Source organism: Dermochelys coriacea, chromosome 9, assembly GCF_009764565.3.
Source record: "Dermochelys coriacea isolate rDerCor1 chromosome 9, rDerCor1.pri.v4, whole genome shotgun sequence".
Taxonomy (NCBI): Eukaryota; Metazoa; Chordata; order Testudines; family Dermochelyidae; genus Dermochelys; species Dermochelys coriacea.
The window spans coordinates 84855707-84878833 of NC_050076.1; the positions used below are offsets into that span (position 1 = coordinate 84855707).

At 43.5% G+C, this 23127-nt stretch overlaps 1 protein-coding gene across 1 annotated transcript in view; it reads left to right on the top strand.

Annotated features, from left to right (window-relative positions):
• The window catches only part of LHFPL1 (LHFPL tetraspan subfamily member 1), an 88306-nt gene that overhangs the window by 56770 nt on the left and 8409 nt on the right, over positions 1-23127 (top strand). The window contains exon 4 of the mRNA XM_038417696.2: positions 6167-6265. Coding sequence (XP_038273624.1) covers positions 6167-6265 — 99 coding nt within the window. The remainder of the gene's footprint in view (positions 1-6166; positions 6266-23127) is intronic.

Genomic DNA, 23127 nt, shown 5'->3' on the forward strand with positions numbered 1-23127 from the left:
ACATCAGTTTGTTTACTAACCACAGAGACAGACAGCAAGCCCCCTGCAAGTTTGTCCTATCAGAGTAAACAGTGGGTTGCCGAGGTTAATCTTTTGCAGTGATGGCCTGGCTGTAATATCCCCAGGAGACTAGATATGTCACTTCCACACGTTAGTTCTGTGCCCCTTTTGCTGGTGATCGAAACAGGCCTTTTGTCCCTCCATTCACTGAAGTGTAACATTCTCCATCTGAAAAGGCCACAGAGCATTATGGTGAGTTTAACCCTTTGGACACTGGTATTTGTTTAGGCTTCCAGCCTTATGAATGTTGTAGGGGGAACACATTAGAAAAGTGATACATTTGCTTCCCACATAAATGCTGCCTGGCAAGTTGTATGTATAATATTTGTATAGTAGCAGTAAATATATCTGATGTCCTCCCTTTAAGCATCCCTATGGCTAGGCGCCTGGCCAATGCTGGTGTTCTCAAAGTTAAGTGCTCAGTGCTATACTCTGAAGCATGCCAGGGCGCAGCCTCCGTAGAGTCCTGGCATCCCTCCTGTTGCACTGACTCCTCCCCCCGCCTGTCAAAAGTGCAAGGGTCACACCTGGATGGTGCAAGGCACGGCAAGTTTCAATTAATGCAAACATCACATCTAGCTAAGGGCGAGCGTGCATATTAAATGCATGAGCCTAGCATCATGCCCAGGTGATCCTTGCATCTTTGCCAATGTGAGGCCTCCTCATACTTCATCCTGGAGGTCCAGATTCATCCCAGTGCAAGATATGCTTAGTGGCCTGCCTCCTCCTTACACCTTATCCTTGGTTCCAGCATCCCTCTTACTGACTCGCATTCTGCAACCTTTCATAGGCTTTTGTAGCCAGCACTGAAATGCTGATGCACTATTTCATGGAAGTGTTTACTGCAGAGGAGATAATATCTTCCATACTATCCAGCTTCACAGTAAGTATTGGGCAGATAGCATGGCTAATTATTGCACATGCAGCCAGTGGTAAAAGTGGGTTTGACGTCATCCCTGCCCTGTGTATTTGTCTGTCAGGTATCACCCTAGTTTTTAAGTAATAACATCAGAAAGCAACATCACCAGGGAAAACTGATCAGTTCCCCCTTCTAATAAAATGTAATATAGGAAATGCTGAAAAGTGCAAATGTACTGCCGGATAATTTACTTACTACTTCATTTTTAAGAATACGCCCTTAAGGGCTTCCGTTAGCCCTTTGATCGAGTATAATGGGATTAGTTGTCAGTTACGAGTCCACAAAATGCATTTTTGGCTTAGTGCCTTTTACTTCTCTGAAAGGATTGGGCGTGGGGGTGCGGCTGCACATGTATATTATATTATTTGGAGACGCTTTCAGGGGATATGGCTGACTGCCACTAGAGTATGCATTGGCTTCTCAGCCCAGATGGCATTAGTGTCAAGCTGTGTTCATACTGTTGTTATTCTCCCGGTATGACTTTTATCCAGAGTAGCAGCCGTGTAAGTCTGTATTCGCAAAAAGAAAAGAAGTACTCGTGGCACCTTAGAGACTAACAAATTTATTTGAGCATAAGCTTTCGTGAGCTACAGCTCACTTCATCGGATGCTTATGCTCAAATAAATTTGTTAGTCTCTAAGGTGCCACAAGTACTCCTTTTCTTTTTATCCAGATACATTCCACCTGAGGGGAGTTTTTTCAGGCTCTAATTTTTAGGCTTTGATAGTGTCAGATGAGGGGGAAAAATGTTTCACTAACTGATTTAAACTGTAAATAAATGTGATTCAACTGGGCAGTTGCCCCTTTTGTATGTGGGTTCTGTGAATATTCTGGGGAATGAGTTTACTGGCAGGAATGTCATCAGACAGTGATATTTTTTAAGTAGGGCTGTTGATTAATTGCAGTTAACTCATGCGATTAACTTAAAAAATTAATTGTGATTAAAATATTCGCGATTAATCCGTTTTAATCGCACCGTTAAGCAAGAGACTACCAATTGAAATTTATTAACTATTTTGGATTTTTTTTACATTTTCATATGTATCTTGTCTTCTGTGTTGAAACTGATATCAAAGTGTATATTCTGATAACAAATATTTGCACTGTAAAAATGATAAACAGAAGAAATAATATTTTTCAATTCACCTCATACAAGTACCGTAGTGCAATGTCTTTGTCCTGAAAGTGCAACTTACAAATGTAGATTTATTTTTTTGTTACATAACTGCACTCAAAAACAAAACAATGTAAAACTTCGGGGGCTACAAGTCCACTCAGTTCTACTTCTTTTTCAGCCAATAGCTGAGACAAACAAGTTTGTTTACCTTTACAGGAGATAATGCTGCCCTCTTCTTATTTACAATGTCACCAGAAAGTGAGAACAGGCATTTGCATGGGACTTTTGTAGCCAGCATTACAAGGTATTTATGTGCCAGAAATGCTAAATATTCGTATGCTCCTTCATGCTCTGGCCACCATTCCAGAGGACATGCTTCCATACCGATGATGCTCATTAAAAATAATGCATTAATTAAATTTGTGACTGAACTCCTTGGTGGAGAATTGTACATCCCCTGCTCTGTTTTACCTGCATACTGCCATATATTTCATGTTATGGCAGTCTAGGATGATGACCCAGCACATGTTGTTGTTCGTTTTAAGAACACTTTCACTGCAGATTTGAAAAACGCAAAGAAGGTACCAATGTGAGATTTCTAAAGATAGCTACAGCACTCGATCCAAGATTTAAGAATCTGAAATGCTTTCCAAAATCTGAGAGGGACGAGGTATGGAGCATGCTTTCAGAAGTCTTAAATGAGCAACACTCTGATGCAGAAACTACAGAACCCAAACTACCAAAAAAGAAAATCAACCTTCTGCTGGTGGCATCTGACTCAGACAATGAAAATGAACATGTCAGTCCGCACTGCTTTGGATGGTTTTTGAACAGAACCCATCATCAACATGGATGCATATCCCCTGGATTTCTGCATGAAGGGACATGTGAATCTTTACCGCATCTGGCATGTAAATATCTTGCAATGCCGGCTACAAGAGAACGCCTGTTCTCACTTTCAGGTGACATTGTAATCAAAAAGCTGGCAGCAACATTGCCTGCAAATGTAACCAAACGTGTTTGTGTGAGTGATTGGCTGAACAAGAAGTAGGACTGAATGGACTTGCAAGCTCTAAAATTTTACATTGTTTTATTTTTGAATGCAGTATTTTTGTACATAATTCTATATTTGTAAGTTCAACTTTCATGATAAAGAAATTGCACAACAGTACTTGTATTAGGTGAATTGAAAAATACTATTTCTTTTGTCTTTTTACAGTGCAAATACTTGTAATAAAAAATAAAATAAAGTGAGCACTATACACTTTGTATTCTGTGTTGTAATTGAAATCAATATATTTGAAAATGTAGAAAACATCCAAAAATATTTAAATAAATGGTATTCTATTGTTTAACAGTGCGATTACTTGTGATTCATTTTTTTAATCACTTGACAGCCCTATTTTTAAGCAAATATTGGAGGATGGTAGCAGCAAGCGAATCTCAGATTTGCAATCTGCACTGTGGAAGAAGCAGCTTCCCAGCTGGTGTCATTTGCATAGTGCAACTGGTTTTTGTAGAGCTACACTGATTTACACCAGATGAGGACCGGGCCCTAAGAATAACATTCATCCAATCAAGGACCAGAAACATACCAGATGACCTGTGTGTCCAATCAAAACAACTTGTATTTCAAAGGTCAATTACTAAATGCTCACAGAAGCTGTTTGCTTCAAAAATTCAAAGATCATTGGCTGAATAACCATGAAATTTTAGAAATTCATGTTCCTTTTCTGGATAATCAGAACAGACAAAGAGGCAACATTCATTGTATAAACTACACACATCCGAATTATTCACCTCCCTTGTATTGAGCCCCTTAAATCCCATTGCTTTAAGGGAGTTCAGCACCTGACAGGATGGAGCCCATTGTAAACTTGGTTAAAAAATTGTAGCCGTGATACTGAGGGGGATGGGGAAGTGTGTGTATTTGCATGTTACTCACTAGCATCCTTTACTAACAGGCAGTAGTCAGCTCTTCAAAACATTTGTCCCAGAAGAAAGAGAGAGAGAGAGAGAGAGAGAATTCAAAACAACTTTGCATCATTAAACAGCTGAGAATGATGATGGAGGAGACCCGACATCCACTCGAAGGAGCACAGTGTATTTATCATTCTCTGCTGGATTGTTACATGCTATGATTATCTACTGGAAGCACATATCCTGGCAAGCCATTTACAGTGGTCAGTGACTGCTGAGTTGGTCCAGGGAAGACAATGACAGCACAGATTACACAGGGCAGGACCAGTTACTGGACCAGAACTGAGCTTTGCTACATTGCTACATCACCAAACAAACAAACGTTTCAGAGTAGCAGCCGCGTTAGTCTGTATTCGCAAAAAGAAAAGGAGTACTTGTGGCACCTTAGAGACTAACAAATTTATTTGAGCATAGGCTTTCATGAGCTACAGCTCACTTCATTGGATGCATTCAGTAGGGAAAAAAAAAATTATGAAAGACTCTCCCAGCACAAGTTTTCAGATCACTGTAAGCACTACATACATGTACTCCCCTTCTTCTGATTCTTGGCCAGAACTGGGCGCATATTACAAGCATTTTTTGGTGAATATTTTTTTTTCTACCGAATGCATCCGATGAAGTGAACTGTAGCTCACAATAGCTTATGCTCAAATAAATTTGTTAGTCTCTAAGGTGCCACAAGTACTCCTTTTCTTCAAACAAATAAAAACAACCTAAAGCCCAGGAGTTGGAAACCCAAATCAGAGAATACTCAGTTGGACAGGGTTTCTGTTCAATCCCAACCTTGTTGTTGCAGAGTAAATAGTTGCAATCTTTTTTGGGTGCAGGCACAATTTTCTTCAGTGCTCCCACTGATCCTCTTGATGGCTCATTACACATCACACATACATGCTGGGCTTACTCTGTGTGTGTGTGTGTGTGTGTGTGTGTGTGTGTGTGTTGGAGGAGAAGGTCACAGACCCAGCACAACAAGCAAACAAACGAACAAACAAATAAATAAAGGAATCAAGCCGGGTCACTGAGGCATGCACTTTAAGCACTGTTTTACCAAAGCTGCTGCTGCCAGATTATGAAAGACTCTCCCAGCACAAGTTTTCAGACCACTGTAAGCACTACACACATGTACTCCCCTTCTTCTGATTCTTGGCCAGAACTGGTCACATATTACAAGCATTTTTTGGTGAATATTTGTTTGACTTTTTAACTGAGTTTGCTTCAATTCTGTACACATTCCTATAGGGTCCTTACTGCCTGTTATGGCACATGATATGTTTCTCTGTCGAGCTGACTTTTGTTTTAGATGGAGCAAGAAACAATTGTCCAGAGACCCATTCTGCTTTCATTAACTCAATGGCCCAAAGTCATCACCAGAGCAAGAACTCAGTGGTTTCCTCTCTAACATTGCAACATATGTCTGAAACATAACAATACATGGCAGCTGCCCCATCCAGCAAGGTAGGCCCTTCTACATTTAATGGTGCAGTACAGAGGAGACAGAATAGCAGCATCACCATGGGCCAATGTGGCTGAGCTCTGTGAGTTTGTCCACATTGCAATTAAACATCCACAGCTGCCCTGTGCCAACTGATGGGACTTGAGGCTGTAAAATTGCAGTGGAGATGTTTGGGCTCAGGCTGGAGCTTCAGCTCTGGGACTCTGCCAGGCTGCAGCTAGAGCCCAAACCTCTACACTGCAATTTTAGAGCCCCGCAGCCCAAGCCCTGCAAGTGCGAGTCAGCTGCGAGGGGCCAGCCAAGGGTGTTTAATTGCAGTGTAGACACAGTCTCAGTGTCCTCTCTTTTAGCAGCCAGAGATCTTGATTTCTCAGAACACTAGCTTTGCTTTCAAACCGCATTTGTTTCTACTGAGGCTTTTTATTGAATTGTCAATTCCCACTCCCCTGTTAATCTTCAATGAGGTTTTCAGAAACATCTATTTGATGATGAATGAAATAAAATCTGCAGCCTAAAAGTCTGTGTTTCTAGGGATCCTTTCACGACAACCCAGAGTGGTGGAGTTTTATTTGGTTTTTAAAATCTTCTGTGGGACGTCTTTACATTTCTTTCTCTCTCTCTCTCTCTCTCTCTCTAGGGCTGTTGATAAGCTCAGGCTGTGCTTTGTACCCCTTAGGATGGAACAGCCCAGAAATACAGCAGACATGTGGGAATGCCTCCAAGCAATTTCAGTTAGGTAAGGCAGCCCTGGAAAGGAGAACACCTAATAGCTAATGGGTTTTTACACATATTCTCTCTAGTTAATCACCTTATATGAGTCCTGAATCAATGACAACAATGTTATTCATCTCAGCCAGCACGTATGCTGGCCTGGTAGGTTCAGTTGTTGTGGCTGCTGTCAGTATCATGGGTCATATCACATCTCTGCCTTCTGCAACTTGTGGGATTTTCATTTTCTTTTGCTAAAGTTGACTAGAGAGCTACTCCCAGCCCTATTGCTAATGCTCTTTCTTTGTTGACTGGAGCAGCTGATTGTGACTGTCAGGTAAAACAATATGTAGCGTGTCTGAAACGTTGATCTGAAGTACTTGTTATGTGGATTGATGCCCTATTATGCAAGGTGCTGTACAGAGAGATAGGCAGACATGCACTAGTGCAAGGGGTGCTTCTTTGATGCACCAGTTCATATGTATCCTTGTATCTTCAAAGTCGTGCACAATATACAAACATTAAGTAGCGAGCCCCATGATACTTTATATTTCCTTGTTTCTTTTTCTTTTTTTTAGTATTTTGTTAAGAAAATGCTTGTGATCTGACAGAGAATGAAGCCCTCTGTTTATCCACAGGACAGATGCAGCCACAGGCAGCAACTATGCAAACTTCTTTGCCAGTGTTCCCAGAGCTGACAAGCTTAGGCCGACCTGGAAGGACCACCTCTGCTGGGGACAGAGGAGGTCAGTTTCCATGGCTCATTCACTCTGAGGGTTGCCAAACCTCCAGGATTGTACAGGAGTCTCCAGGAATTAAAGATTAATCTTTAATTAAAGATTGTCATGTGATGAAATCTTCAGGAATACAACCAACCAAAACTGGCAACCCTCTTCGCTCCTGGGCCTGTTCACTGGGATTGTTGACAATGAGGGCAATTAGCGTCAACTGTGGAAGCCCTTTCTGTAATACGGACATTTGTCCACTAGGTACTGGCCTAAGACCACAAATTCATTCCATGTAGCCAATAAACAGCTCTCTAATGGTATTAACTTTTGCTCATTTTTAGAAGTGGCTGTGTTTGAATCTGTTTTAGGTTTGGGTTTAGGACTGGTGTTTGGGTTTGGAGCTGAATTGGGATTTGGTTATGTGTTAAAACCTTTTGAGTAGTTCTCATGAGATTTCAGCTCAATGGTAGCAGTTTGTGAGATCAGCTGATCTCATGAGGTTTACAGATTTGCTGAACTTGAGACATTTTCTTCCTTGTGGGCTGCCTCTGAACCTAGACTTCGAAGTGGGTTCCAGCTTTGGCATCTGCTCAGGAATCAAAATCATAGAGAGATGGTTTGGATTTAAGGATTCAGAACTGAACCCATCCTCCCCAAAAGCCTATTGGGCTTGGACTCAGGGTTTGGATGTTGGCTCAACTCTAACAATTATTGATTTGAGTCAGATTTGAATTGGCAACCCAGTCAAAGACTCTATACTGCATTATCATCCCCCGGAGTCACCCATTACCCCAGAGACATCTCATCCCTTTCTAAGGCAGAAGGGCATCCTTTCTTTGATTCTACAAAGCATCCAATGTGAGTTTAACTTTAAGCACATGACTTCAAAAGGACTCAAGCACATGCTTAACATTATGCATGCACTCAAGGGCTTTGCTGAATCGGGGCCTTGTGGGATGCTTTGATCTAGGCATGCTAAATATAAGCCTTTGTATCAGGGGATCACTTTCTACTGTGGCTTTGAAGGGGACAGAGAATGCACCAAGAAGGGATAATATTATGCAAAACCCCCTCTCCAGAGGAGCAGCACAATGGAAAACTATTCCTGACAGTGGAGTTCTTCTGTAAACTGTCTCAGCTCCCTTGAGTACAATGTGCAGTCTACATCAAGCACACGGGGAGGACTGGGGAAGGAGGAGAAGAGCTTCTTCCTGGCAGAGCTCTCTTTACTGCAGACTCCTCTGAGATAGCAACAGATCAGGGCTGCAGTGTACGTGGATCACGGGGGCATGAAGCTTATGACAAATGGGCTGAGGCCAATTACAGATGATCAAAGCATCTCTCCTATATATTCTAGCCCACAGCTTTATTTTTTCTTAATCAAATTAAGCCATAAAATAGCATTTAACTTGCTGTCTGCTGCTCTCAGAGGTTCTGCTGATTTCTTGTTAATGTCAGATACACGTTCTGATCTGGTTAGGCCCTTGTACCGCACCTCTCACCAGGGTGTCTGAGCTTCTCAATGGAGAAGCTCTCATCTTAAAGTGAAGTGACACTCGGAAAAGTGACTATAAAAAAAAAAAAAGAGGGGGGTGGGGTGTGAGAAAAAGAAGATTCACAATTCCAGGTGAAATCTACTCAGTTCGAAAATAAAACCAGTGACTTTTCCCAGTTGCTCACTGAAGTAGAAAGTTGTTTAAATTATTGTACGCTGGGATTTTCAAACAGAGAGTTAGGCAGCTGGTTCCCTTTGAAAGACACCCAACTCCCATTGACTGGATCCCTTAGAGCCTTTGAAAATCCTAGCCCTGGTCTTTATTGTAAGCAGCTCTGACTCCATCTATGCACAGAGAGCAGTGCACATCTATTGAGTAAGAAGGTCCCTTTTTTGCAGTCTATTTTCTGAGCATGGCCTTGCTTTAAGGACAAGACCCAAGACCCATGAACAGGAAATAGGGCATGATGCACATGATCTCTTCTCTTCTCTTCTCTTAAATATTCAGGGTAAATAATATCCCTGAGATTGGATATTAGATGGATGGGATCTGAGTTACTACAGAAAATTCTTTCCTGGGTATCTGGCTGGTGAATCTTGCCCATATGCTCAGGGTTTTGCTGATGGCCATATTTGGGGTCGAGAAGGAATTTTCCTCCAGGGCAGATTGGAGAGGCCCTGGAGGTTTTTTGCCTTCCTCTGTAGCATGGGACATGGGTCACTTGAAGGAGGATTCTCTGCTCCTTGAAGTCTTTAAACCACGATTTGAGGACTTCAATAGCTCAGACATGGGTGAGGTTTTTCGTAGGAGTGGGTGGGTGAGATTCTGTGGCCTGCGTTGTGCAGGAGGTCAGACTAGATGATCAGAATGGTCCCTTCTGACCTTAGTATCTATGAATCTATAAAAGTGACATGAATGTATCATTAACGTTAAGAAATACACAGGAAAGTCATAAGTTAAGGTTGTCTCAACACTGTTTTATGCTTGTCATATTGCACATATAGACTCACAGCAAGCACAAGAAGTAGTGATGTGGTTGATTGCTTTTCCTTTTAAATCTCTGCCTAATTTGATACATATATCCTGGGCAAGAGAATCCTCAGAGGCCCAAACGCGCTGAATTGTCAAGACACTTCTCCTTTGGGGTTCTAACCATAGATTCATATAGCTACTGTACTCCAAATTGCATTTGAGGTCTGGCACACTCTGTGCCTTTCTTGCCTTTTCACAATCAACCTCTTCTCCCATCATTTCCTGTGCTATTACAAGGCTTTTCAAGTCAGCAACTGGTAACCCAGTTACATCCTGAATTTGTGTTGCAGGCAGCTGTCCAGAAAGGACAGCTGGTTATAGAAGTGTATTTATTTCTAATGTTGGTTTTAAATTTAAGTTGTCTGTCCAGAGAGGACAAATACTAGTGGGATGGATTGGCTGCCTTGAGTTGTAAGAACACTTGCAATACTTTTTATTCTGAGTTTACCCAGCTCCAGCAGAGTTACTTGGCCCAGCCATTTCATAACTGCATGATGGTCCCGTAATGCCTGTTGGCTGGTGCAAAGGTAACAGAATGCTGGGAATCATTAGGAAAGAGCTAGATAATAAGATGGAAAATATCGTACTGCCTCTATATAAATCCATGGTACGCCCCCATCTTGAATACTGCATGCAGATTTTGTCACGCATCTCAAAAAAGGCATGTTGGAATTGGAAAAGTTTCAGAAAAGGGCAAAAAAAAATGATTAGTGGTTTGGAACAGCTTCTGTATGAGGAAAGATTAATAAGACTGGGACTTTTCACCTTGGAAAAGAGGCGACTAAGGGGGGATATGATGGAGGGCTATACAGTCATGACTGGTGTGGAGAAAGTAAATAAGAAAGTGTTATTTACTCTGTCTCATAACACAAGAACTAGGGGTCACTAAATGAAATTAATAGGCAACAGGTTTAAAACAAACAAAAGGAAGCGTTTCTTCACACAATGTACAATCAACCTGTGGAACTTCTTGCCAGAGGATGTTGTGAAGGCCAAGACTATAACAGCGTTCAAAAAAGAACTAGTAAGTTCATAGAGGATAAGTCCATCAGTGGCTGTTAGCCAGGTGTCCCTAGCCTCTCTTTGCCAGAAGCTGGGAATGGGCAACAGGGGACGGATCACTTATAGATTTATAGATACTAAGGTCAGAAGGGACCATTCTGATCATCTAGTCCGACCTCCTGCACAGCGCAGGCCACAGAATCTCACCCTCCCACTCCTATGAAAAAACTCACCCATGTCTGAGCTATTGAAGTCCTTAAATCATGGTTCAAAGACTTCAAGGAGCAGAGAAGCCTCCCTCAAGTCAACCATGCCCCATGCTACCGAGGAAGGTGAAAAACCTCCAGGGCCTCTCCAATCTGCCCTGGAGGAAAATTCCTTCCCGACCCCAAATATGGCAATCAGCTAAACCCTGAGCATATGGGCAAGATTCACCAGCCAGATACCCAGGAAAGAATTTTCTATAGTAACTCAGATCCCATCCATCTAATATCCCATCTCAGGGGATTTGGCCTATTCACCCTGAATATTTAAAGATCAATTACTTACCAAAATCCCATTATCCCATCATACCATCTCCTCCATAAACTTATAAAGTAGAATCTTAAAACCAGATAGATCTTTTGCCCCCATTGCTTCCCTTGGAAGGTTATTCCAAAATTTCACTCCTCATGATTACCCATTCTGTTCATTCCCTCTGGGGCACCTGGCATGGCCACTGTTGGAAGACAGGATAGTGGGCTAGATGGACCTTTGGTCTGACCCCGTATGGCCTTTCTTATGTTCTTATAAGGTCCCCCTGGGAACATCATGGTGTAGGGAGCCCCTGTGCTAAGGCAGGGAGCAGGCTTTATAGCAGTTGTGGGTGCAGGGTGTGACCGGATGCCTGGAATGGGCCTCACTGAGAACGCCACACTCAAGGCAGACTGCACTGAATAGGGCAGACAGTCCCCCAGACTGGTGGTTTATTCTATAATTAAATTAATCAAGCCAGTAACAAAGGAGCTTCTGCAGCACCACACTGGTTAGCTAGAAGCCAAACACAGTCTCCTATAGGCATTCCACCCCTTGGCTCCTATCCTGACAACCAAGTCTAATATAGTGAGGGGTTATTGAAAACTGATTTCACCATATGTGAGGTTCTTTCTAATCCCAAAGGATCAGACACCTATCCTCAGATCAGTATGAATCTTAGATCTTACCCAAATATCACACTGTCCGCCAATCCTTAGTAAACTAACTAGAGGTTTAATAATAGAAGAAAAGAAGAGAGTTATGAATGGCTAATAGATCATATACATGCAAGTGATTGCAAAGTCCTTGTATCAGGTTTGTAGCAGTGGTGGAATAAACTGCTGGTTTGCAAAAGTCTCTCTGGAATCACCCAAACAGATTGGGGGTCATCAGTCCTTGTTCAAAGCTGCCTTGTTAGAAATCCAGTCCAGAGAAATGAAGACACAATGGAGATGTCTCAGGTGCCATTTTATATCCTCTGCCATATACATGAAAATTTACTGTCCCAAACAAAGCCCACATGTGCATGGACAGATATTGACCGAGGGTGGAGTCTAGGGTCACATGAGTATGGAAAGTTATTGGGAGAAGATGGCGTCTCAGGTCACATGTCCTTACATGCTTTGTTGACTCACTGGGGCAGCAGTTGGTCCCTGGCTGTGTGAGGCATCCTCAGGAGGAGCTATCTGGGTGGGGCATCTTCAATGGCCCATTGTTAGAGCTGAGTGACCTTAATGGGCCATCAACACATAGTTGTGTCGCCTGATGTAAATCTATCTGAGATAGGTTTCAGAGTGGAAATCTGTCAACTTCATGAAAAAACTCATACAGATACAGACAGACATCATCTTCCTCTTCAAATGCAAACAGATGGACGTCATACCGAAAGGACTGAAGGTAAAAAATCCATTACAATCTACATACCACACAGACTATGCTGACAGCTTGTGCCACATGCTCTCAAAGAAACTGCGGAACCACCTGATCAACATCCTCCACAGCAAACAGGGAAAGATTAAGAATGAGCTCTCAAAACTGGATACTCTCATAAAGAACCAACCTTCCACACAAACTTTCTCGTGGCTGGACTTTACAAAAACTAGACAAGCCATTTACAACACACACTTTGCTTCTCTACAAAAGAAAAAGGACACTAAGCTATCTAAACTAATACATGCCACAAGGGGCCACAACAGTGGTTCCCGTAAGCCACCCAGCAATATTGTTAATCTATCCAACTATATTCTTAGCCCAGCAGAAGAATCTGTCCTATCTCGGGGCCTCTCCTTTTGCCCCTCCACCCCCAAGAACATGATACAGTTCTGTGGTGACCTAGAATCCTATTTTCGACGTCTCCGACTCAAGGAATATTTCCAACACACCTCTGACCAACATATTAACCCACAGAGACCTTCCTACCAACACTACAAAAAGAAGAATTCTGGGCGGACTCCTCCTGAAGGTCGAAACAGCAGCCTGGACTTCTACATAGAGTGCTTCCGCCGACGTGCACGAGCTGAAATTGTGGAAAAGCAGCATCGCTTGCCCCATAACCTCAGCCATGCAGAACACAACGCCATCCACAGCCTCAGAAACAACTCTGACATCATAATCAAAAAGGCTGACAAAGGAGGTGCTGTCGTCATCATGAATAGGTCGGAGTATGAAGAAGAGGCTACTAGGCAGCTCTCCACCACCACTTTCTACAAGCCATTACCCTCTGATCCCACTGAGAATTACCAAAAGAAACTACAGCATTTGCTCAAGAAACTCCCTGAAAAAGCACAAGAACAAATCCGCACAGACACACCCCTAGAACCCCGACCTGGGGTAGTCTATCTGCTACCCAAGATCCATAAACCTGGAAATCCTGGATGCCCCATCATCTCAGGCATTGGCACCCTGACAGCAGGATTGTCTGTCTATGTAGACTCCCTCCTCAGGCCCTACGTTACCAGCACTCCCAGCTATCTTCGAGACACCACTGACTTCCTGAGGAAACTACAGTCCATTGGTGATCTTCCTAACAACACCATCCTAGCCACTATGGATGTAGAAGCCCTCTACACCAACATTCCACACAACAGACCTAAGAGTGGCTATCCTTCAACAAAAAAGCTTCAGAAACAGACTCCAACGAGAGACTGCTGAATTGGAATTAATTTGCAAACTGGATACAATTAATTTAGGCTTGACTAGAGACTGGGAATGGATGAGTCATTACACAAAGTAAAACTATTTCCCCATGAAGAAAAGGAGTACTTGTGGCACCTTAGAGACTAACAAATTTATTAGAGCATAAGCTTTCGTGAGCTACAGCTCACTTCATCGATGAAGTGAGCTGTAGCTCACGAAAGCTTATGCTCTAATAAATTTGTTAGTCTCTAAGGTGCCACAAGTACTCCTTTTCTTTTTGCGAATACAGACTAACACGGCTGCTACTCTGAAACCTATTTCCCCATGTTATTTCTCCCCCCCACCCCACCCCACCCCCCACTGTTCCTCAGATATTCTTGTTAACTGCTGGAAATAGCCTACCTTGCTTGTCACCATGAAAGGTTTTCCTCCTTCCCCCCCCCCCCCCGCTGCTGGTGATGGCTTATCTTAAGCGATCACTCTCCTTACAGTGTATGATAAACCCATTGTTTCATGTTCTCTGTGTGTATATATCAATCGCCCCTCTGTTTTTTCCACCAAATGCATCCGATGAAGTGAGCTGTAGCTCACGAAAGCTTATGCTCTAATAAATTTGTTAGTCTCTAAGGTGCCACAAGTACTCCTTTTCTTTTTACATTTGAGATAAAAATGTAGCCAATATTCATAACTTCAGATACAAAGATGATACATGCCTAAAAACCAGATTATCATAGGTAGCAAATCATAACTTTTCCATTGATACCTTACATGGTATATACTTTGTACAGGAGTTGTTGCAATTGTATAACAGTCATAATATCAATATAAATGATCATATTCAATCATGCAACATCATGCAGGGGCATTCTGTGCTAGGATGGGAGAGGAGTGGGGTGAAGCAGAGGTGAGTTGGCAGGGAAGGAGGCAAATAGTAGTGAGAGTTGTGGCAGGGTGGAGCTGTATCTCATTGATTCTGCACCCACCTTCTGCAGTGGCCCATACTGCCCATTGCAAGGGTTACAAGTTCTGGCAGGCCTGAGGGCTGCCCTGGTCTGCACCAGGGACTCCACCAGTCCCTACAGCATCTAAATAGTGGTGGTGCAGTCTGCCTCCCCTCTGTGCCTGCATCAGTGTAGGGATGAATCTGCTAGTTCTAGCCACTGGACTACTCCAGGAGTTGTCTCCCTATTGTGACAGGGTTGGGCCGGATGGCTACAGGAGAGTAATAGAAGGCAGATATATTAGCCCCAGGTTAAGTAGGTCCCTTTTCCCTGGGTCTGGGAAGGTTTTAGAACAATCAGGAACCTTTTGGAGATAATTAAGACAGACAGGCTGATTAGAACACCTGCAGCCAATCAAGAAGCTGCTAGAATCAATTAAGGCAGGCTAATCAGAGCACCTGGGTTTAAAAAGGAGCTCACTTCAGTTTGTGGTGTGCATGTAAGGAGCTGGGAGTAAGAGGTGCTAGGAGCTGAGAGTGAGAACGCATACTGTTGGAGGACTGAGGAGTACAAGCATTATCAGACACCAGGAGGAAGGTCCTATAGTGAGGATAAAGAAGGTGTTGGGAGGAGGCCATGGGGAAGTAGCCCAGGAAGTTGTAGCTGTTGCACAGCTGTTCCAGGAGGCACTCTAGACAGCGGCATCCAGAGCGCCCTGGGCTGGAACCCAGAGTAGAGGGCGGGCCCGGGTTCCCCCCAAACCTCCCAACTCCTGGTCAGACACACGAGGAGTTGACCTGAACTGTGGATTCACGAAAATGGCCAAACTGAGGGCTGCTGTGAAGCTCCAAGGTGAGCAAATCCGCCAATAAGCTCAAGACCACCAAGGTAGAGGAGAAACTTTGTCACACTATCTGTAACCTCAGACAGATAAGTGGCATCATTCATTGGGAATCTCTCTTCAGAGGCTGGGTGATGACACTGGGGAAAAACCTCAAGTGTATTATTATAAAGTAAAAGGAGTGAACAGATTTTGGAATAAGCTTTGTCAGGGAGGACTCAGAATGATGCACAGAGGTTTAGACCTGAGGATGGTCTTGCAATGTGGAAAGCTTGCATTGCTCATACGTATGCATTGCCTCTTGGACCATGTCAGTCTTCAAGGCTGTCTCCAGGCCAGGGCCATTCTTAGGCATATGCAGCATACGCAGCCGCGTCACGAAAATTTGGGGCACCCCTGGGTTTTAGTGTCCACCCTGCCGCCTCTTCCTATCTCTGTTCTGACCCTTCCTGCAGGCTCCCACAACTGGCTGCTGCAGCCTGGTGACTTTTACTCCGGAGGGGATCTAGTAACTTAAAAGTGAAAAAGCCTGCCAGACCTATTAGCACAACATCCCTTTCCTGCCAGATAGCTGGACAAATGAGTTTCTCTTTCTTTATTTCTGACTATTTGATGAACTAGTTTTAAGAGAACCCTCTAGCAAAATCAGTACAATGAATATTGTTATGAACACGCTAAACCTCTATGACTGGTTAATTTAAAATAATGTCTTTGTTTCAGTGAGTTAAATATGTAGTAATCTGGATTGATTACTTTATGAAGGCTTAAGACTACATTTAAAATATCAAATCAGCTTAGAAATACTGATTAAGAAAATGTAAAACAGAGAAGAGCTGCATCATGTATTCCATAATATTTAATGTTGTATTCAGCAGGACAGCTGACTTGCCCTTACTACAAAGTTTTTGCAAATAAATCTCTGACAAACTTCAGGGCATATCAAAAAGCCTGTGAGTGACGTTTTTTATTCCCAAATTTAGTGCTTTAATTAGGTCCCTTCTGTATGTCCAGTCTTCACCTTCTGGCATGCAGTGGAAAACATGCTCCATTTTCTTTAGAAAGAAATTGCAGAAGAGTGTTTTTTTTTTCAAATGTCATTTGCTTCATTTGGGTTCAGTGATTTGGCTGGAACGGGGTGATCAGGGAGGGAGGAGAGGGCAGGGCCTGAGCAGAGTGGGGGTGGAGTATGGGCAGAGCCACAGGTGGGCTAGAGGGCTAGCCTCCCCAAGCTGTGCCTTACCCACTGCCCCTGACAGCAGGTAAGAGCGGGTCGGCTCCCGCACACCCAGTGCGTGCTGCAGTCTCCTTAGGCACGGGGCCGTCTTCACAGAGCTGAATGCGTTGGTGCCGCACATTCTGCGTGAGGGAGAGGGTACGGGGGTCTCTGGGGGAACTCTGCCACCATGAGACAGGTGGGGTGCCATGAGACACTCTGCCACCATGAGACAGGTGGGGCGGCTTGGTATCCTTTTCTGCCTTGTCCCTCCACCTGTGCTGCAAGCCCGGGCTGCCGTCGGGCACAGGGGCACCCGTTTAATAATACTGCATAGGGCCCCATAAATCCTAAGGATGGCCCTGCTCCAGGCTGCTTTCCCAACGTTAACAAAAAGTACATTCATAGAGAAATCGGACTAAAGCTGTAGCCCTGAGTGAGGGGCCTGTCGTATACTTCATATCTGAAAGAGGTTCTCAACCTTTTTCTTTCGGAGGCCCCCCCCAACGCCACAGCGCACCTGTTCCACAATTAGTGGTTTTCTACATATAGAGGCCAGGGCTGGTGTTAGGTGGTAGCAAGCAGGGCAATTGCCTGGGGCCCCATGCCAGAGGGGCCCCCACAAAGCTACACTGCTTAGGCTTCAGCTTCAGCCCTGGGGTGGTGGGGTTCAGGGACCTGGGCTTCAGCTTTCTGTCCTGGGCCCCAGTGAGTCTAATGCTGGCCCTGCTTGGAGCCCCCCTGAAACTTTCTTGAGGCCCTCTTGAGGGCCCCAGATCTCTGGTTGAGAACCACTGGAATATGGGACATCTCTCATGTATGCATCCACAGTTGCTGGGGGACTCAATGCTTTACTAACACACACTTCCTCAGTTCGGAAGGAACAAGGAACATGTTACTCTACACCTGACTGTACCCTAAATAAACTCTAGATGTCAGTATAGCCAAACCATTTAATCAGCTGCTCCAGACCTTCCTGTCTCTTAATCTTGCAGCATTTTTACACTCATCCTGCTTTTTTCCCCTTTCTTTCCTTGCAGCTGGTTTCTACTTTGGATTTTTATTGTCAAAGGAAGGGCAAATGGCTCTGAAGATGAAAAAAGACAGCTGTGTGAAAACCAGCTCTGGTAATGGTTAGATGAAGGATGGTAAAACTACATACTCTATACTACTGCTATCCGCCATTGCTGCTACCAGGAGAGCAAAGTAATTATGAATTTTCTTAGTGAAGACAGAGTCTGATGAGAGTTCCAGGTTCTCATTGCTCTTTCCTAGCACCCTAGCTTTTTAAGGGGCTACCAGGCTGCTTTTCTCAGACTATATCAAGCTTGAAAGCCTAGTAAAATCTGAAAAAACGCCCCCTTCATGAATGTGCTTCTGGATCATCCGTCTGTTTCATTGTAGTTTAGTAACTCCAGTAGTTGCCACTTCACAATTTATACCATATACCTTCTGCTGGCACGTGTGTCTTAAGAGAATAAATAGTTGGAGGGTCTGTTGGTACATGCAGAGTTCCTTCAAGGGGAACAGGTCTGTTTACATCTGGCTGAGATCAATTGTTCCCTGATGGAATATGGAATGTCCTGTGCACACACAAGCTGTTCCCCCCTTGTTTTAGTGGCAATTCATGGCTATTTTAGTAGTACTTCGAGAGCTGTTTGCTTTGCTAGAAGGATAAGTAAAACTGAAGTGTGGTACAGTGCAGCATGCGTAATTTCAAACAAAGATATGTTAAAAACATTACTCCTAAAAGTGAATTCCTTGGAGCAATAGGATCTATGGCCTTCAAATTTGGCAACATGAAGCACTGGGCTCCAACGATCCACTGTGCTCTGTGTGATACCTCCCATTGTGAATTGATCAGCCTTGCTGCTGAGTAGACCATCTCTACTTGTGATCAGTCCCAGAGTGGTGAACATGAAGTACTTTACTTGTGAAAGGATCCAGAGGTGATTTGCCTACCTTAGTAGGAAGGCACTAGAGAGACCTTCTCTTTGTGACAAGCAAGCAGGAGATGGGGAAGGAGCTGCCTCGATCAGCATCGTATTTTGGATGGAGGTGTTGATCTCGTTTGGTGAGTGAGTCAGGAGGTATTTATTCTGGGTTCCACTTTGTCCTAATCGGCCTCTGAGTGTTCCTGACCATCAGTTCTCATCTATCCAACAAGTCTGTGGATATTCAAAGGGCTCTCAAAACCCTTTCCCGCAGGATCAAAGACTACAGAGTAATTTATTTTGCTGTCTCTAGGAAATGGAGAATAGGAGAAGCCAGGGTTTTCTTCTGCCTGGTGGATTGTCTCTTTCACATATGAGCCTTGCTGAATGCAGACATCTACAGTAGAACCTCAGAACCTCAGTTACGGACACCTCGGGAATGGAGGTTGTCCGTAACTCCGAAATGTTTGTAATTTTGAATGAAATACGGCTCCGGCTCCAGCAGTTCATGCTCTGGACCAGGTTCCAGAGGCAGCGAGGCAGCTTCTTTCAGGCAGCTTCTTTCCCAGGCAGGGCAAACTTGTCCCCCACCTGGCTACGGTGGGTGGGGATGAAAACAGCGAGTCCCCCTCCTGGTGGGAGGTGGTGGTAGTGAAAACAGCACCCCCCCCCGCCGGCCAGGGGAAGTGGGGGTGAAAACAGCACTCATGGCTTACAGGAAAGAAGTGTAGACCCCAGTGCTGCTCCTGCCTTGCAATCTCAGTCTCTTCAACTCCTAGCTGTAAGTGTGCCCAGCACATGAGGGTTGGGACAGGGTAGCGGTGGGAACAGGCAGCCCAGATCTGCCTCCCTTTAAGACGCAATACAGGCACAGTACAGTATTTGCTTTTTTAAAATTTTTGTTTCTGGTGCTGCCTGATTGGATACTTCCAGTTTCACATGGTGTCCAGTTGACCGGTCAGTACGTAATGCTGGTGTTCGTATCTTTGAGATTCGGCTGTATGTCTAATCACATTAAAGTGCCAAATCTAACAAATTGATATTGATTGTGCCTTGTTTTCTTGCAGTGTGTCTGCTGGTTAGCAGAGCTGATTAGAAAATGGGTTTTTTCTTCACATAATTTTTTGACATTTTAGCAAAAAATTGAAAACCAAATAAATTCAGATGGAAATTGACTTTTTTAAAATTTGAAAATGCTGCTATGGTGCATGAGAATTGTAGTTTGGATTTCTCATACCCTCATTCTTCTCTATAGACTGGCCTCCTTGGCCAGACTGTATCTACCATGATGCACCATGGTACCATGCTCTTGCTGAGTCACCCTGGTGCATCATGGGTAGTGTAGTCCAGCCGGTAACCCAGAAGGCACTGCATCAACATTTCCAAAGCAACATTTTCAGTTTTTGGAAGAAAGTTTTTGGCTTTTGGATGTTCATTTTTTCCATGAAAAGTTGAAATTTTCAGTGGAAAGCAGACACTTTACATGAAAAGTTTCACCCAATTTTCTGTCAAAAACAGTTTTGATGGAAATTTTTCAAGTAATCCTACTAGTTAGTTAGTCCAATGTATTTCTAGCTATTCTCCCTGTTTCATAGCAGCATGTTGTTCTTACTGGTTATATAGCACCTTCCATGAGCCTCAAAGCATATTATACAATTACAGAGCATTTAATTACAAAACAAAAACAAAGCAATCCCGTCTGGAGTGGAAGTGAGACAGGTAGGATGATTTACATTAAGGCAGTGCTGTAGATTTCAGTAATGAGATGGATAATTAATGTCCTTTAACAGCATTTGTAGACTACAAGATATGAAAATAAAGGGATCATGTTTCATGCTTCAGGGTGTCAGATGACTGAGTGTAGATTGAATCCCAAAGAAGTACCATCTGCTCATCTTCCATATACACACATACACCATTCACTTGATGCATCTTTCATCTTCCTCTGAAGTGTTACGTATTATGATTGCTGAAGACAGGATACTTGAAATGATTTACTTGAAAAACGGCCTTTTGTTCAAAAACAAACAATATTGGGGTTTTTCTCTTTTTCCTGTCGCTCTCCCTTTTTCAACAGCAAAATGGAAATGGAAAAGAACAAAGGAGGGTGGGGGAAGGTGAATATTGAGCCAAATCCCCAACTTTTTAGTTCCTTTTGAAAACTTCAAACCTTTCTAAAACTTCCCCTTTCATCTTTTTATCCAGCTCTCCCACTGACTTACACTCCATTCTCTGGGGAGAGGAGGGAAGGAGACTTTCCTGTTAGGCACATTCCAAGCACTTGGCTAGACAGAGACAATCACTGTACACTGGTCCCCCCTGCCCTCACCCATTGATTGCCATTCTGCTGTGCTTTCTGGCAGTCACTCCTCTCAAGGCCATTGGCTTTTCATTTTAGAATTACTAGTACTTGAGTGCTGTCTGGGGAGAGCTTCCTTAACCCTACCATCATTTAGCTTGGCTGCATCGAAAAATATGTTTACACTTCAGCACACACTGAGGCACGTATTCAGCAGTCACTTTTCTGAACAGATGGGACCTTCAGCTTCCGTTGAGCCCCGCTGCTACTGCTAATGCAAAACGTATTTGTGTGTTGTGTCATGAAATCAGAACTCTCAGCTCTGAAGGGAGCTGCCTTGAGACGAGCTGAATCACCTGAATACCAAACCCAGCTGCACAGCATTATGGAAATGCTTTAGAATAAGGTCTGGCTTGGGACCAGGCTAACACTGACGTAGGTCTGGTAAGAAGGAAGCTTTTCCCAGCAGATGGAGTGACTGTGCAGTTCTAACAAACAAGGCTTCTCCTCCCAGATGTAACTCTATCAAAGGACATAGATTAATTTGGCTCAACGTAGAGCGTGTCTACACTGGCACTTTACAGTGCTGCAACTTTCTTGCTCAGGGGTGTGAAAAAACACCCGCCTGAGTGCAGCAAATTTCAGCCCTGTAAAGTGCCCTGGCAGACAGTGCACCAGCACTGGGAGCCATGCCCCTCGTGGAGGTGGTTTTTTTAGAGCGCTGCCATGGCAGCCAGTGTAGACAAGCCTGTTAGCATACATAAAATGCCTTGCATCGCGTGTAAATTACTACTCTGTTAGGCTCTGGTGGCTTCTGCAATAGAAGACAGGGAAGCCCACTAGAGGGCACCCAAACTATTTAAAGGGTCCTGCTCAATTGCTGTACACTACAATGGGTGACTCTGGCCCAATTACTCCTAGGTGAATTCTGCACTAAAAAATTAAAAATTCTGCACACAATAGTTTAAAATTCTGCAACATTTTGCATATTTTATTTGTCAAAACAACACAGTGTAATTATACCAGTTTCAATTATTTTGGTAATTTATTTCAAAATACCTGTCAGTAAGTATGTCTATAATAATACAAACAAAAAAAAAAGATCCAGGAAATTTTTTTTCTGACAAATTCCTTAGTAGGCTATTAATACAGAATTTTGAGGAATTAATTTAAACTACAGTACAGAAACGTATTTCCTGCACCCCTCAGAAGTAGTGCAAAGGCTTGGGGGAGTCAGAGGTAACGGAGGAGCTGAGGGAGAGGGAAAGGGTCTGGGAGTGAACCTAGAGCAGTAGTTCCCAAACTGGGGTTCATGAAATGTTACAGGGGGTTCTTGGGAAAAAATTCCCTAATGGCAGACAGAGCTGTCCCTAGGGACTCCGGGAAGTGCAGGGCCCGCAGCCTGGAGCCCCTGGACCTCCAAAAGCTAAGAAGATCAAAGTAAGCATATCTATCACACTGAGGAGATTTAAACTTCAAGACTCCTTATAACAAATGGAAAGGGAGGTGGATATGTGTTGCTATTTTTAAAATTAAATAGGCAGCTAGTATTGTTTTTAAAATTATGATGAAGAACAAGTTTAAGCTTTGTTGTAATGTGCATTGTTTGCCTGGACTGCTAAAGACCTGAATGCTTGTTTTGGAGGAACTCTGAGTTGGCTTCTTAAATACCTTCATGCTATTGCACATCTGATATTCCTTGATGAAACAGAGGAGCCTTGTCTTATAACAGGCTTATTCAAAGTGATACAAGCTACGAAAGTGAGATCTTGGAAGAGTGTTGCCGTTTTCATAATGTAATAAAAATACTGTAATGATAAATAATTAATAATAAATAGTGTGTAATAAGCATGTCATAAAAACAAATTTTATATTTGCAAGATCAACGCTTTTATAATTTATATTTAGGTAAAGGAGAAAATCCCTGGAAATATTCATTTTTAGGAGGGGGTTCATGAGAATTGACATTTCAGTGAAAGGGGTTCACAGGTTGTTAAAGTTTGTGAACCACTGACCTAGAGGGTTATTGGGTGTGAGTAGAAGCTTGGAACAGTTTTTTTGGGAGGTGGGGGAGGGATTGTTAGGGAGTTGGGGCACCTCCCCCATATGACCCCGACTGACCCCTAGCCTCTCCCATTCTGTCCTCCCATCCCTGTGTGTCCCTGCACCTCCTACCCCCCGTCCCCATGTGGCCCTGCAGCCCCCTACCCTCCATCCCCATGTGGTCCTAAAGCCCCCTCCCATTCAGTCCCTG